General features: G+C 50.7%; 6 protein-coding genes across 6 annotated transcripts; 2 read left to right on the top strand and 4 right to left on the bottom strand.

Moving 5' to 3' along the window:
* Positions 1 to 1,068: 1,068 nt before the first annotated feature.
* On the top strand, positions 1,069 to 2,824 carry COCCADRAFT_83545 (uncharacterized protein; the record flags this gene model as incomplete). The annotated part of the gene is made up of 4 exons (XM_007709321.1): positions 1,069 to 1,235; positions 1,288 to 1,350; positions 1,403 to 1,783; positions 1,840 to 2,824. 4 exons carry the CDS (start codon positions 1,069 to 1,071, stop codon positions 2,822 to 2,824), a joined length of 1,596 nt encoding a protein of 531 aa, XP_007707511.1.
* A 1,159-nt stretch (positions 2,825 to 3,983) lies between these two features.
* Positions 3,984 to 8,068, bottom strand: COCCADRAFT_997 (uncharacterized protein; the record flags this gene model as incomplete). The annotated part of the gene is made up of 5 exons (XM_007709241.1): positions 3,984 to 4,980; positions 5,032 to 5,561; positions 5,623 to 5,798; positions 5,851 to 7,885; positions 7,958 to 8,068. The coding sequence occupies 5 exons, from the start codon at positions 8,066 to 8,068 to the stop codon at positions 3,984 to 3,986; spliced, it is 3,849 nt and encodes a 1,282-aa protein (XP_007707431.1).
* An 11-nt stretch (positions 8,069 to 8,079) lies between these two features.
* On the bottom strand, positions 8,080 to 8,358 carry COCCADRAFT_83468 (uncharacterized protein; the record flags this gene model as incomplete). Its single annotated transcript, XM_007709320.1, has 1 exon — positions 8,080 to 8,358. A coding segment is annotated over one exon (279 nt), but the record flags the coding sequence as incomplete, so codon positions are not given.
* Positions 8,359 to 9,529: 1,171 nt separating this feature from the next.
* COCCADRAFT_996 (uncharacterized protein) lies at positions 9,530 to 11,122 on the bottom strand (the record flags this gene model as incomplete). The annotated part of the gene is made up of 1 exon (XM_007709240.1): positions 9,530 to 11,122. One exon carries the CDS (start codon positions 11,120 to 11,122, stop codon positions 9,530 to 9,532), a length of 1,593 nt encoding a protein of 530 aa, XP_007707430.1.
* A 1,139-nt stretch (positions 11,123 to 12,261) lies between these two features.
* On the top strand, positions 12,262 to 13,283 carry COCCADRAFT_995 (uncharacterized protein; the record flags this gene model as incomplete). Its single annotated transcript, XM_007709239.1, has 2 exons — positions 12,262 to 12,825; positions 12,885 to 13,283. 2 exons carry the CDS (start codon positions 12,262 to 12,264, stop codon positions 13,281 to 13,283), a joined length of 963 nt encoding a protein of 320 aa, XP_007707429.1.
* A 45-nt stretch (positions 13,284 to 13,328) lies between these two features.
* On the bottom strand, positions 13,329 to 14,303 carry COCCADRAFT_32650 (uncharacterized protein; the record flags this gene model as incomplete). Its single annotated transcript, XM_007709293.1, has 1 exon — positions 13,329 to 14,303. The coding sequence occupies one exon, from the start codon at positions 14,301 to 14,303 to the stop codon at positions 13,329 to 13,331; it is 975 nt and encodes a 324-aa protein (XP_007707483.1).
* Between the last annotated feature and the right edge of the window lie 555 nt (positions 14,304 to 14,858).

The following is a 14,858-nucleotide window of genomic DNA, read 5'->3' as shown; positions in this document are numbered from 1 at the left end:
CCTCAGCCCTTAGCCCTTTTGACATCCCCACGGGAGCACTACTTGAAGCCTTGCCCAGCCGGGCTAATGCAAACATCGGCGGATTTATTCCTGTCGCACATCAAGCGTTTCAGGTATCGCCACCAAGTGATGAGACCCTGTTTGAGGATCTGCGGCGGTGCACTAGCACCAACAGTGGCGTGAGGGCGCGCCTCGCCAGCATTTGCACCAACTCTAGCCATCATGGGACTATTGTCGATCAGCTTCTATTGAAAGGATGTCAGCGGCTCGTGCAACGACGTCCAGACTGTCATTAATCGTGTTCCCCAACATTTCAAAACGCTTGGCCATCCCGATTCGGAGCCTCCATGACAGCATGCAGAATGCCAATGCGATGAAGGAGCATAGTACTCTCATCTCGCATCATAACGTTTCGCCTATCTGAAGGAAGAGGCGCATCCCGCATGGCGGCTTGTCCACGGTATCCTGTGCAGTACGCCAAAGTAGTCGCGTGTAGGTACCAAGTTGCGCTTCGTGTGCAAAAGTAGGTATGGGAAGCGCTGCAACATAGTAGTATGAACGCACCACTTACGTACAAAAGCCAATCCCCATGGATCTTGTAGCAGGCCTCATACATACGCTTCTCCACGTTTTGCAAGACTACTGCGACGTGTCGCAAAAACATGAACCACCGAGCAATGCTAATCCCAGTCTGTCAGACGCGTAACCTGCTTGGTAATGGAACCCTTGTGGCCAAGAAGTATACACTCTTTCTCTATCTCTTTTTAATCCATATCAATCCGTGTCTGAACAGCTTCATCCACTCTCTAGACAGGATCTCATCTCGCTTTTTGTCTTTTTTCTTCTTACTTTCTCTCGGGATAGTTTTTTTTTGTTTGCTTCGCTTCTCTATGCCAACTGGTTTGGCAACACTGCTGGACGGTTTCTTATCTGCTGCTATTTACTGAATTTTTTCTTTCTTCACCACCAACGATCGCTATATACTGGAGTGATACCTGAAAAAGAGGAGGCTCTGGCAGTTCTTCGCGTAAAAAAAATTACAAAAACGATAAATCGAACTCGGCAAAGATGGGTTGGGGCATACTCGAAAGCTCGCGCGCAGCTTTTCCTCGCGGCACATCACTTTTAGGAGTGGTTGACAAGAAGGTCGTCTCTGATACCGACTCTATCAATCAAACGGAGGTTGTAGCGCGCTCTCCTGAGCCTAGCGACGACCCAAATGACCCCCTCAACTGGTAGGCGATTTTCTCAACAGCGCCATCTGAAACCACCAACTGATTTTTGCAGGTCCCTCACATGGAAGTGTGTGCACCTTTTCGTCCTGGCCTTTGGCTCTGCAATCACCAATGCGTAGGCGTCCAATATTGATACTCTTGTGCGAACATACACTAACATCCAACAGAACAACCACTATGCTCACACCCGGCCTCGAGCCTCTAACTGAGAAGCTACAAAGCAATGACAGCGATATCTCAACATGGATCATCACTGCACCTACCTTTTGGACATCAGCTGCAGCCTTTATCGCTGTCGCCGGAACAGACATCTGGGGAAGACGACCATTCTACGTTTGGAGCGCTGTCTTCCTTGCTCTGGCAAACTTTGCTGGCTTCTTTTCGACCGACTTCCGCATGCTAGTAATTGCACGAACGGCAGGAGGTCTCTTCTCTGCCCCTCTCTTCACTCTCCTTACTGCTAGTATCAGCGATATTTTCTTTGTCAACCAGCGTGGCCGATCAATCGCTGTATGGAACCTTATGTTGAACTCTGGAGCACAACTCGGGTTAGTTATTTACCCCGATCCAACTTAAGAATCCGACTAACGCGCAAACCTCACAGTCAAATCATCGCCGGTGTCGTCACAGACAGCTTTGGCGTGTCCTCCAACTTCCTCATCACAGGTTTCATATACACCGGCCTGATCCCCCTCTTCTACTTTACCGTTTTCGAATCTGCCTACTTCAACCGCAAGAACGAGCCCGTCACTACCATCGTTGTGCAGCCCAGCAAGCTGAGGAGCGAGTGGGATGAGGAAGATCTCAAGAGCTCCAATGTACCCGCAAAGAAGACCTACGGCCAGCAACTCACGCTCTTCAACGGCCGCCTTTCCAACAAGTCCTTCTTCAAGGGCATCATCAAGCCCTTCGGCCTCATCACCTCGCCTATCGTCATCTACAGCTGCTTCCTCAACGCCGCCATCTTCTTCTTCCTCGTCGGCATGTCCACCTTCATGTCCATCCTCCTCTCCGCACCCCCATACGACCTCGGCCCCAGCCAAATCGGCATGACCAACCTCCCCCTCTTCATCGTCGGCCTCCTTGCCGGCCCCCTCTTCGGCTGGCTCTCCGACGCCTCCGTCGGCCTCATGGGGCGCTACAACGGCACCAAGAAAGGAATGGTAGAACCCGAATTCCGTCTCGTCCTCCTCCTCGTCGCCACCCCCGTCACAATGGCCGGCCTCATCGGCCTCGGCGGCTCCTTCCAGAATGAACTCCCTCTCCCTTGGATCCTCGTCTGGATGACCGTTACCAACGTCGGCAGCGTCTCTGCCATCCAAATCGCCGTCTCGTACGTTATCGACTGCCACCCGGAGCACTCCGCCCAAGCCTTCTCATCCGTCAATCTCATCGGCGCCGCCGTTGTCACCGTCGGTCTGGGCCCCATGATCGAATGGCTCATGGCTGCCGGTCCTGTAGTCGTTTTCGGCGCCATGGCCGGTTGCGCCGCCGGCGTCACCGTGTTGGCCCTTCCCATGTACATCTTTGGCAAGAAGATCCGTGCCTGGTACGAGAGTGCGTCGTGGGCTCAGCGTCTCCTCGATTAAGTCTGCAAGACACATAGCCTGTTTGTGTGGGATGCTGGGGGTTGCAACTTTTACTACTAACGAAGAAACGCGATGTTTTATTCGCAACGACACGAATGATTGTTTATCACACACACACATACACGCACTCTTTCTTGTCTACGACGGATAACGCCTTTCTTGAACGCAACGGGGTCACATGGGCGATGTGTAGGGATTTCTTCTTTTACATAGCCTACATAGGGGTCGTATGTAGAAGGCACTTTCTTTTCTTCTTCTTTACCACTTATCTCGCATGAGGTAGTACTTTCTAGGTTTCTACAACCATCTTTTTTTTCTACCTCATTGTTTATAAACCCCCCCAGTCATTACCTCGAGAAGCACCCCCCCCCCCCCTGAGTTCACCGACCTAGTCAATCCTTAGCTATTAAACTCTTTGCTTCCCCAAATCTTCTTTCCTCTTGCTGCAAAAACTGTCTGTTTGATTCTGTTGTTTTGAACTCTGTCGTGTAACCCTCACACCCCCTTATGCAACAATCCTTCCCTTTTTTTTCCCGATGCACCTCGTCCTTAACCCTCCCCACCACATCCTCTCCCCCCCCGCCCTTCAAGAAAAACATACTAGTAAAATCCTTCACATATCGAAGGAATATACGCGCTAACACCAGGGATCACCCAGCCCTACATACCCAAGGGGAGGGGATTAGCCTATCGCAACTCCCCGCGACACAATACGTTTCGTATCGCTATACGCGCAGAAAGCTAGCGTTTTGTTGGTAGTGTATTGTGGGGTTGGCTGCGGAATTTAGGGGCGGAAAGGTGCCGGTGGGCAGGGAGTGTCGGGCCGGGGGGGCGGATGGGGAAGGGGAAGGGAGGACAGGGGACAGGGGGGGAGGAAACGATGGGGGATGCGATTGTGTGCGAGGGGGGGGGAGATGAGAGAGGGTTGGTGGGTATGATAGATTTTTGTAGTAGTAAATATGAGTTTGCATGCCAGAGTCAGTCCAAGGAGATAAAAAAAGATCAAGGTCACAAAATAGTCAAAAGAGTGATCAGTGTAGAGATATTTGAACTTTTGAAATAAACAATAATCTAGGTATCTAAACTCCCCCCCCCCACTCCCATCTTTTTTCCTCTTCGTATACCCCAAAAATATATATATACAAACCATATTTATTACCTACGCCAAACTCTGCGCTTCACACATTTTCTTATACAACGTGCCACTTCCCGTCAACAACTCCGCATGCGTACCTTGCTCCACGATCCTGCCGCCATAAAACACACAAATGACATCTGCATCTTTGATCGTCGATAGACGGTGCGCTACAGCTACTGTAATGCGATCGCCGTCGTTCGCCGCCTCTGCCAACGCATTTTGTACAATCTTTTCGCTTTCGGTGTCGAGGGCGCTGGTGGCTTCGTCGAGGAGGAGAATGCGTGGATTACGGATTAGAGCGCGTGCAATGGCGATGCGTTGGCGCTGGCCGCCGGATAGTTGAGTTCCGTTGGGGCCAGCGGCGGTATTCACGCCTTCGGGTAGCGAAGAGACAAAGTCCCAGGCGTTTGCGGCGCGGAGGGCGCGCTCGATGTCAGCGTCTGAGACGGCGCCGCTGTCGAGGATGGTGTTGGCGGTCGGGTTGGAAATGCCAAGTGCGATGTTCTCGCGGATTGTGCCTTGGAATAAGGTGGGTTCTTGTTGGACGAGGCCGACTTGGGCGCGGTACTTGCGCGGGTTGATGGTGGTGAGGTCTTGGGAGCCGAGCAGGACGGCGCCACTGGAAGGGTCGTAGAAGCGTTCTAGCATGGAGATTATGGTGGATTTGCCGCAGCCCGAGGCGCCGACTAGGGCGATGAATTGGCCTCTGCGGGCTTCGAGGTTGATGTTTTTGAGAACGGGGGCGTGTGGGCGGAGAGGGTAGGCAAAGCTTGTTTCGGCGAGTTGCAGAGAGCCTTCTGGGTCGGGGCTGTTGTCTTTGTTTTCGGGTGTTTCTTGGACGACTGGTTGGATTTGCTTGAGCCAGAAGATGGCGTTGGCGCCGTTCTTGCCTTTGGTGATACTGGTTGAGAATTGGAAGATTTGAGATGTCGATTGTGCGCAGAAGAAGACGGCCATGTAGGAAACGAAGAAGTCGAAGATGGTGATTTCCCGAGCGGCAACGAGTCGACATCCATACCTGAGCGTGCATGTTAGATTTTGAACGTCAAACAATCGTGTGGAAACATACCAAAATCCGAGAGCCATAAACCAGTACTCGGAAGCCTGAGTCAAAGCAAACCAAAACATAACAAACAGAAGCGGCTGTCGTGATCCCTTCACTACTTGATCTAATTCAAACGTGTATCGATCCAGAATCGCCCTCTCAATTCCCAGAGAAGACACTGTGCGGATAGCCGTTGTTGATTCCGACGCAATCGCAGAACTCGTCGACAACCGCTTGGCAACGAGACGGTCAAGCCTGCCATCAAGAATCATCTTGATCCATCCAAAGCCAATGACGGCAGGCGTTCCTGCAAGGACGATGACCAAGCCGAGCTTCCAGGCGTACACGATACCCAGAATAGAGCAGATAATGATACTCAGTCCGGCAATGAGAATGAATCCGATGTTGAAGCCCATCAGTTCGAATACGGCCTGGGGGTAAGCATCGATACGGCTGGTGAGTGCTCCGATGTTGTTTTCCGAGCGATCAAAGTACTCGATATCCTGGCGGAGAATGTCGTTGAAGATTTGTTTTCGCAGGTTGTGTGCCAAAGCCTAGGATAGTTTGATCAGTAAGTTGAATCTTGTCATGGAGATTTTGCAAAGCATTACTCACCTGTGCAAGCGTGTTCGTTCCCCATCCCATTGCATAGTAGGAGAACAAACAAGCACCGGCAAGGGCAACAAACATGGCTGCGAAGAAGTTACCCTCATCAGTCATTTCCTTTCCCGTCAGAGTGAAAACGTCAATCATGTAGGCCATGAGAATGGCTTGGCCAGGAAACAAGCCCGCTGGAAAACAGTTAGTGGTTGTACGGCAGTGCGTGGTGACAAGAGTACATACCAGAAAGGAAACAGCCGGAAAACATGGCCAAGTACGCCCATTTCAAATCCGGGGTCTCGTAGATAAGGCGCCAGATGGTAGCAAGCAATCCAAGTTGATTCGTGCCTTCGTCGCTATATCTACCAGCTCCAGCCTGTGTGCGGATACTTGCTGCATTGGTAGTCGAGCGATAGATTGCGGCTTCCTTATCTTCGGGATCTTCTTTTAGCGACTTTTCGTCAGATACTTCTACTTCCGTGCCTTCGGGAGAGTCTTCGCCTTCAACGGTAAGTTGTTGGATGGTAACGAGACGCGAATACGCTCCCTTCATAGCGAGGAGCTCGTTATGCGTTCCTTGCTCGACAATTTCTCCCTTGGACATGACGACGATGTTGTGCGCATTGCGGACAGTGGCTAGCTTGTGTGCGATAACGATGGTGGTGCGGCCAGCGGAAGCTTGATCAAGGGCTTGTTGGACGATTCCTTCGGCATGGGGGTCGAGTGCACTGGTTGCTTCATCGAGCAAGAGAACTCTGGGGTTCGATACGAGACTGCGTGCAATGGCAATACGCTGCTTCTGACCGCCGGAAAGTAGACCTCCGCGCTGACCAATTTCTGTGTCGTAACCATGAGGGAGTTGCTCGATGAAGTCGTGGGCGTAAGCGGTTTTGGCGGCGGCTACAACGTGTTTCATCTGCTCTTCTTTCGAAGCCTTTTCTAAGTCGGTACCGTAGAGACCATTGGCAATGTTATCGAAAACGGATCCACGGAATAGAACAGGTTCTTGCTGTACCAGACGGACGTTCCTTCGTAGCCAGGAGATATTCAATGAGTCGATGGATCGACCATCAAGCTTAATAGTTCCCGAGGCAGGGTTATACCATCGCTGCAAAAGACCGACTATAGTGCTCTTTCCGGATCCGCTGTGTCCTACAAGAGCTGTAACTTTTCCAGCTGGTGCGCGAAGAGAGAAGCTCTTGAGTACAGTAACATCAGGTCGTGTCGGGTAGGCGAATACAACATTCTCAAGCTCGACATCCCCGGTGATTGAAGTTGGCACTTCACCAGACGGATCCATGGGGTCGATGGCGGTCTTTCGATCAATGACCACATAGAGCTGAGCGGCCGCAGACGCGGCACGAGTGAACTCGATAGAATGAGGAGCCAGTTGAGTGATGCTGAGCGCGGCGATAACGACGGACATCAATACCGTGAAGACATCTCCAGTATTCGCAATCTCTCCACTGGCAAGCATATGGATACCTCTCCAGAAGGCAAGTGCGTTGCCCAGATAGATGATGGTGTACTCAGCCGAGAACAGGATACCGAAAAGAGGTGAAATCTTCTTGCCATAGCGGTGCGCTTGTACAAGGAATCCGTCGAATCGGTTGACCAATTCCGCCCTCATATCGAATGCGTGAACAGTACGGATGCTAGCAATGACTCCCTCGGCGAAGGAGTTGGCATCGGCATACCTTTCAAGAATCTTGGCCTCGTAACCGGCTTCGATGAAAGCACACCCAATCATGACACCGACTGTTAAAGGCGCGATGCAACAAATGATGAGCGTAAGCTTCCAATTGGTAACGAAGGCAATGACAAAGGAGCTGAAGAAAGCTGATAGGCCTTGGATAGTGAGTCCCAACTTCTCCGCGATACCAGCTTGGACAAGGCGACCATTAGAGTATGCTTGAGTTGCAATCGATCCACTGGTCCCAAGGTCAAAATAGGCCACCTCCTGTCGTAATGCAGCCTTGAGGTATGCATGTCGAATGTTTCGCACAATGCGGTACGCGCTAAATGTGAGGAGGAAGTTGTAAATGTACGCCATCACCATTCTGCCAACGCCCAAGAGGAAAAAGTACAACGCGAGCGTCGCACTCGACGATCGCAAGCTATCCGCCGCCGCATTTCCCGTGTCGAAGTCGGTAAACTCGGTGACGAATTTTCCGAATATTATGTTTTGAGAGGCAATCCCGACTCCAGATGCACACGCAGCAATGCCAGCAATGCCAATCATGATCAAGTCTGTAGTCTGTGCATACTTGAAGACCCTCTGTGTTACGACAAGAAATCGCATAAAAATCAGTGACATGGTTCACATCCCAATCGTCATGAGCTTACGTACCCAGTATGCTTTCCACGCGCCCATGGGAGCGGGTTCGTTTGAGATGATACTCTCCTTCTCCATCTCCACAGTCGAGCTGGTGCTCTTTTCGCCGCCGCTTGTGAAACCCATTATCTATACTGCTAGCAGTAAGAACATAAGAAGAAGAGTTTGTTGGGATTAAGTTGGATTTTTAAAAGAGGAAGAAATATGGGATTAAACAAGAGAAGCAGATCAACTACTGCAAGGACGATGCGAGACCAAAAAAAAAGATCTAGATGGTTAATACTGGGAACGACAATATACCATGCAACCACCAACAATCCCCGCACCCCCAGCATTCTTAAAAAGGGCGTCAAGAAAATAGCAAGGGCGCAAAAAAAGTCCCAAGACAACATCGGTAATTCCGCCCATGGCCACCAAACGTCAATCTGCCGGCTTGTAGTTCACCACCACACCACGCCCTCCAATCGTAACATGTGCTTCAATGGTGACAGGTTCAAAACGACTTGGCAGCGGTTTTTTGATGGGTTGTGTTTCGCTGCAAGGGCAGGGGAGAGTGGGGAGGGGCTACTAGGTTGTCTGAGAGCTGCGTTCATATACGCAGAGGAGAACATGATTAGCAGAGAGCGGCCGCCCAGGGGGAGGGGACCCCACCGGCCTGACTTCGGGCCGTCCCCTAGTAACTAAGTATCGTTGCAAGTGGGTCCCCAACTGGGGGAATTCCTCAGGTTCGCAAGGCAAAACACGCTTCGAAAGAATGGTATCTTAAAACGACCTCCTAGTAGGCTGGGATCCTGTAGATCACTGGCGATTCAGGGTCTGACGTTTGAGGGGGGTTGTGTGAGAGGCTTGGATGTTGGGGGTGGGGAAGAGGTTGGATGACCGGGGGCGGTTTGTCCGTGGGTGTTTTTGCTGAGTACCTAGCGGGCGTTGACGCGAGTCAACAACGCCAACGGTGTAGCTCACCGGAAAGCGCCTCATGATTTATCTTGGCTATGACATGTTCATTCACTCTAAGCAGGAGGTCGAGTAAGCGAGGGGTTTTGCGCCCTTATTCGGTGCTGTGTCGCCGCTGGGGATATGGGACAATATGTACATGTGCTTGCGGCATCCGCCAGATGCCGATACTATGGCAGTCTGTGATTGGTGCAGTAGGCATACCATGCATCCGATGCGTATATCGTACATGGTGAAGGGCTCATCAGTTTACAATACTACCCTGCTTTTGACATCGCTTGACGATATACTAGATCTTGCTAGCGAATAGTGACTGTCGGATACATGAGAGCCGGGCATACTCACACCGGAAGCGCACCTCTCTCATGTCTAGTTTGCGACCCAATTACGGGCCGTTTCGTGGTAAGTATACACTGTCATCACCTTAACTTTGTTTTAGAGTAATAAAAAACATCTTGGAGCTACGTCATAGTTCTTACAGTGTATAGCTTGCGCGTCGGTACTTTTGATTGTCTATCATAGATGTTTCGGGCGTGTTCATTACGTAGAAACAAAGAAAGTATATACATACAAAGCAGTCATCTAGGCATAACTTGCGAACTTTTCGAATTCCACTCCACCGTCTTCATCCCTTCACCCAAAAACCTCAATCATAGCCCCTCTCCATCTCTCGCCCCACCTACTCAACGCATACAATGCAGCCAAGCCTGTAGTAACACTCCAAAGACCCAAGATTGTCATTAGCCACCCATTCCCAATTGCAGTGAGAATCGGCTCTGCCACTACAGCGCCTACAAATGAACAAATGTTCCGCACAAAATTATTCAGCGCGATTCCACTTGCAGCCCGTCTGGGCATGAACTCTGTCAATATAGTATTTACAAGCGCAAACACCAACATGCTGCCGATGCCAAAGAAGAAATTGCTAATCATGGGCACAACCCAATGTATCCCATGCTGAGCCGTCCAACCATACACGATCAGCGCAGCAGGCCACAGAGTAGCAGCAATCCAAGCATTCTCTCTTATGCGGTCGAGGGGCCGGAAGATGAGTTTGCCGTTTTCGTCGTAGCGCCCCGCTTTACGGGCTTCGCGGTGCATGATGGAGTCGAGCCAGCGGCCACCGTAGATAGAAGCGAGGAGGTAACCTGCAGAGTTTGGGATGTAGAGTAGACCAACAATGAGAGTTGAGAAGGAATACGGGGAACTAGAAAAAGTCTTTTGAATACTGATGTTGAGGATGTAGAGGGAGCCGAAGGTTATGCTTGCTGAATATACGGTAAGAAGGACAGGTGGGAAGCGGAGCCAAGTTATGATACGAAGCGGGTCGATGAATATATGGCGGAGGTGCAGAAGTATGCTCTTAGTTTTCTGTACGGTTGAGGCGTGCGTGGTGCTTCTTCGAAGAGCCGCATCAGGCTCTTTTTCTCTGTCATCGCTTGACGGTGGTGTAGCAGGGCCTGTAGATGGTTTAATGTCCCGATGTAATGTTTCTGGTAGGGCAAAGATGATAAAGATCACTGTGAGGCCTCCGTATATGACTAGAAACCATTGTGTGCTTCGCCATCCCAGTTCTGCTCCGAGCACACCTCCGATAATCGGGGCAAACAGAGGTCCACAGAGTGGACCAAGGTAGAACAAGCCCATTGCTGCGCCTCTTTCTTTCGTGTGCCAGATGTCTGCGATGGTTCCAGCACCCACTGCTTGCACAGAGGCGGCTGCACCTCCAGACAGAACACGGCAGACAATCAACATGTGGATCGTTGTGCTAACTGCTGCGAGTATACCGAAAATAACGAATAAAATAAATGAGGTAATGTAAATGGTTCGTCGGCCCAGCCGTTCTGAAAAGGAACTCCACCATAGTGGGAAAATGCCCATGCTGAGCATGTACACAGCGACGGACATATTGGTTACAGTCTCGGTCGCTTGAAAAGCTTTGCTAATGTCTTGGAGTACCGGCATGACAATCGCAGAGCCCATTGGTCCAGCCATGGCACAAAAAGCAACAATGAAAGTAAGTAGCCATTTCGTTTGTCGGGTATAGTGCTGGGGATTTTCGACTTCGGGAATAAGAGCGAAGCGTGCGAGAAACCCACGGCGCTGGGAACGAGGAATTACCACAGGATCCGGTACAACTGACGTGGTTCTCGTCAGGTCTGTTGATGGTTCTCTTGTATTCGATGGCCGTGGTTGTCCCGCTGTGATTGTAGAGTGATGTGACATAGTTGAAGATCTTGAGGATGCAGTCACCGTCGCGTCCTCTTGCGCAACTTCTTTCCTTCCTTCAAAAACATTATTTTCTAATTTTTCCGTTTTCGCATTCACATCAATCTCATGGTTGGCATTTCGGTCGAAAGTCGGCTCCGGAGTTGATATCCTGGGTGGCGATCTTGATATCTCGAACACCATATTTAGTCGCAAACGTGAAAAATGTAACAAGAAGAAAAAGAAGGGGGGGAAAGTTGAGAAATTATCCAAGATGTATAGTGTTGAATGACCGGTTTCAACCAGCACGCTATTATTCCCGTATGCACAATCGCTTCTGCGACAGGCGTGTCAGTGGCAGTGTCGTAATGCCTCGGCTGCATGCAGCCGAAGCCTTGAGCTCTAGCAATCTCCCTCATCAACACGGATGTGTTGCCTGTTATGGTGCAACGATGGGCATGGAATCGGAAATGAACGCAAAGAAATTTTAGTGCTATATAGCTAGAGGCGATATCAGAGCAATTGACTCTTGGGTACATGTCGACTGCAAATGTGAATGCCGAGGACGCCGACTTGCACCATTACTCGAACTTGATGATCGACGTCGTGCTCTATTGGGTTGGAAGGATGCATGCATGCGACAGTCCGTGTATTCTGCTCGTGGCGAGCTATCTCGTACGAGGTCAACGTCCAAGGCATCTTTATCCGTGGTACACTGTCGCATTGCGATCGTGCACCAAGATGATTCGACCATTTGGCCTCGGCGACCGTCCGACAAATCAGGGATAGTAGAACATCTCCGCGGTCCAGAGTGGTTGGCGCCACCGTTTCCACACTTTAACGTTTTCGGCGGGGTAGTATCGGCGCCACAAATGTAGGTAACAGGTGCCGAAGATCTACAACTGGCTCTTCGATTACCTCAATTGCTCAATAGCATAGAGACGGGCTTGGTGGTCAGTCTTGTTATCTTTCCACTGGGCCGGGAAAAAGACCTCGTGAAACCATCGATATCGCGGTGAGAGTGTTGTCGGCCAGCTGCAGACACCCCGCATTGAATTCATTCGGGACAATCAACTGTCAAAGGCCTTCAGCTTCCCTAGTCATACGGACACTGTCATTCAGACTCGGTATCTCCGTCGTCTTGCGGGATTCCCACAATGGCAACCCAGAATCAGGATCGTCTCCGTACGCTTTTCTCTTCTGCACCCGACTCGGATCACAGCAACCGCTGGGACGACCTCTGGCGAGAGGCTACATTCCTGCCATGGGACCGGGGTCATGCCAATCCCGCGCTGATAGACGTCCTTAGCGAGCGGTCTCGTCCTATCTCGTCTCCAGACCCCAATCCATCATTAGGCGCACCCCCACCAAACAGCGAGTCAGCAGGTTATGCGTCTCTCCCCGGACCACTGAGGGAGGACAGAAAGAGGAGGAGGGCATTGGTGCCAGGGTGCGGAAAAGGCTACGATGTGGCTTTGTTTGCGGCTTACGGTTATGATGCTTACGGGCTGGAGGTGTCCTCACACGCGGCTGAAGCTGCACGGAAATATCTATCAGATCCCGGAAAAGGACCCCTGGAGGGTGAATATGCGATCAAGGACGAAAATATAGGAACAGGAGCGATGAAGGTTGTCTGTGGTGACTTCTTTGACGATGGTTGGCTCAAGGATGTTGATGGATGGGATGGAGATGAGGGCTTCGATATTATCTATGACAATACTGTGAGTGCTAATTGTAGCATCCCCGCAGCTTTCTTTGATGGGTCTGACACTGTGCACAGTTCCTGTGTGCTCTCCCGCCCTCGCTCCGTCCCAAGTGGGCGTCGCGTATGACTGAGCTTCTCCGCCTGTCATCCTCGAACAATACAGGCACCGGGGGCGTCCTAATTTGTCTTGAGTTCCCAACCCATAAGCCTGTGAAATCGGGTGGACCACCATGGTCGCTGCCACCGCTTGTACATACAGAGCTTCTCAAACAGCCAGGTCGGGATATTTCGTATGATGACCAGGGCGTGGTGACCAAGACAGACCGAGAGGAGACAGACAAGGCGTTAGTTAAAATTGCGCATTTTACTCCCAGACGGACACACGAGATCGGCGTCATCCAAGGTCTTGTAAGGGACTGCGTAAGTATGTGGCGACATAAAGCAGATTGTCCAGGGGAACAAAGGTGGCATTAAACACATCGGGTGTGCTGTTGGTGTACTGGTCCTGCTAGATGATGTTCAACCAGCTACGCGCAGTGAGTTATAGTGTTCTCCCAATCCATGGCTGTGTTTATAGTAGCCCAACCAAATCTCCTTCTTTTCTGTGACATCGTCTTCGGCTTCGATCTTGTCCACTCTTCCATCGCTATGCAGCACACAAATCCTTAACCCATATGACCTAGCCAACGCAAGAAGCTCTAGGTGGCCACCCCATTCACCTGTCTCCCTAATCTTTCGAACATGCTCGGGCAGTGGATCTTCCATGAATCCTGCGAAGTCATCGGCGTGGCCTTGTATCCAGTCTGCCGCTGCATGTCGGACCACCTTGTAACCTTCTATTTTGTCGGTCTCACTCTGTTCATCTTTTCCGATCGTTGCGATAGCTATTCTCGGCTGTAATCCTAACTCTCTTGTCTGTAACTGGTCTGCTACAGCAGCGTATAAACAATGTCCATCTGCCCGTATCTCATGAAGCGCAAGGCTATGCTTCTCCAATTGCGTCGCCATGCGTTCTCGCTCGAGTTCCCGTGGATTTGGTGCATTTGCAGCTTCGCGCTCGGCATCGGCAATCATAGAGGCCTGTTCAGCGGCCCGGCGAGCAAGGCGGGCTTTGGCGCGATTGGGTTTCTTTGCCTTGGGCTCAGCAGTGTTTTCTGTGGTACCATTCTCTTTGCCCCCAGCATTCTTTCCATTAATCTTCAGTTTTTCTATATCCTCCTGAATATCCTGTGCCTCATCTTCGGAGGGTGGTATGTTATCGTCGTTTTCCTGTTGCACAGCATCTCCATTTAGAATGGCAAGCTCATGCTCATGTCGCTCTTTCAACTCCCTTTCTAATCGTTCACATTCTTCGTTGACTCCCTTCCGTGTTTTTTTACTGGCTTGTTTCTTCTTTTGTGTTGTACGGGAGACAAGATCGCGTTGCTCTTTGCGGTGTCGGGACTGAAGCGCTTCGAGGGTTTCGGGCTCGGATGCTGGCAATGGATCGGCCATTGCAGGGCGAATTCTATACTATGATAGTGAAGGTTGCGCGAATGAGGGGAAGTCGCAGTAGCAGTAATGACTGTGGCGCAATGTTCAAAGATCTACATGAGAATGGTGGGGTCGTGGGAGATCCGGCGTCATTTCTTGGGGCATCGGATCTTGGTTTCGCCGAAGTTGCCTGGAGAGGATGCTGGATGACTGCTCGGCTGTCTTTCGGTTTACATTCGGCAATCTTCCCAAGTTCCCCAACTCTATATCAAGACTATCCTGGGAGACAGCTGAGGCTCAATTGGGGGACGGGCCGATTTTCAACTTCATTGATCCTTACTGAGAACAACGCTGCTCTGTTCCCTCCCCATGCTGTCACATGCTTGCATGGAAGTGAACAGTATACTCTACGGTTAGATGCACATGGCTTCACCCCAACTTTTGCTCTTGTCCTCATTCTTGTCTTTGTGCCTGTTGCTTTCCCGCTTAGGACATATTATTCAAACTACAAACCCAGAACCCATCCATGGTATTCCTCGTATGCATAGATGAGTGTCATTAATCAAGTTGATCAAA

This window comes from Bipolaris zeicola (genome assembly GCF_000523435.1).
Source record: "Bipolaris zeicola 26-R-13 unplaced genomic scaffold scaffold_7, whole genome shotgun sequence".
Taxonomy (NCBI): domain Eukaryota; kingdom Fungi; phylum Ascomycota; class Dothideomycetes; order Pleosporales; family Pleosporaceae; genus Bipolaris; species Bipolaris zeicola.
This window is presented reverse-complemented; position numbering and strand designations above follow the sequence as displayed.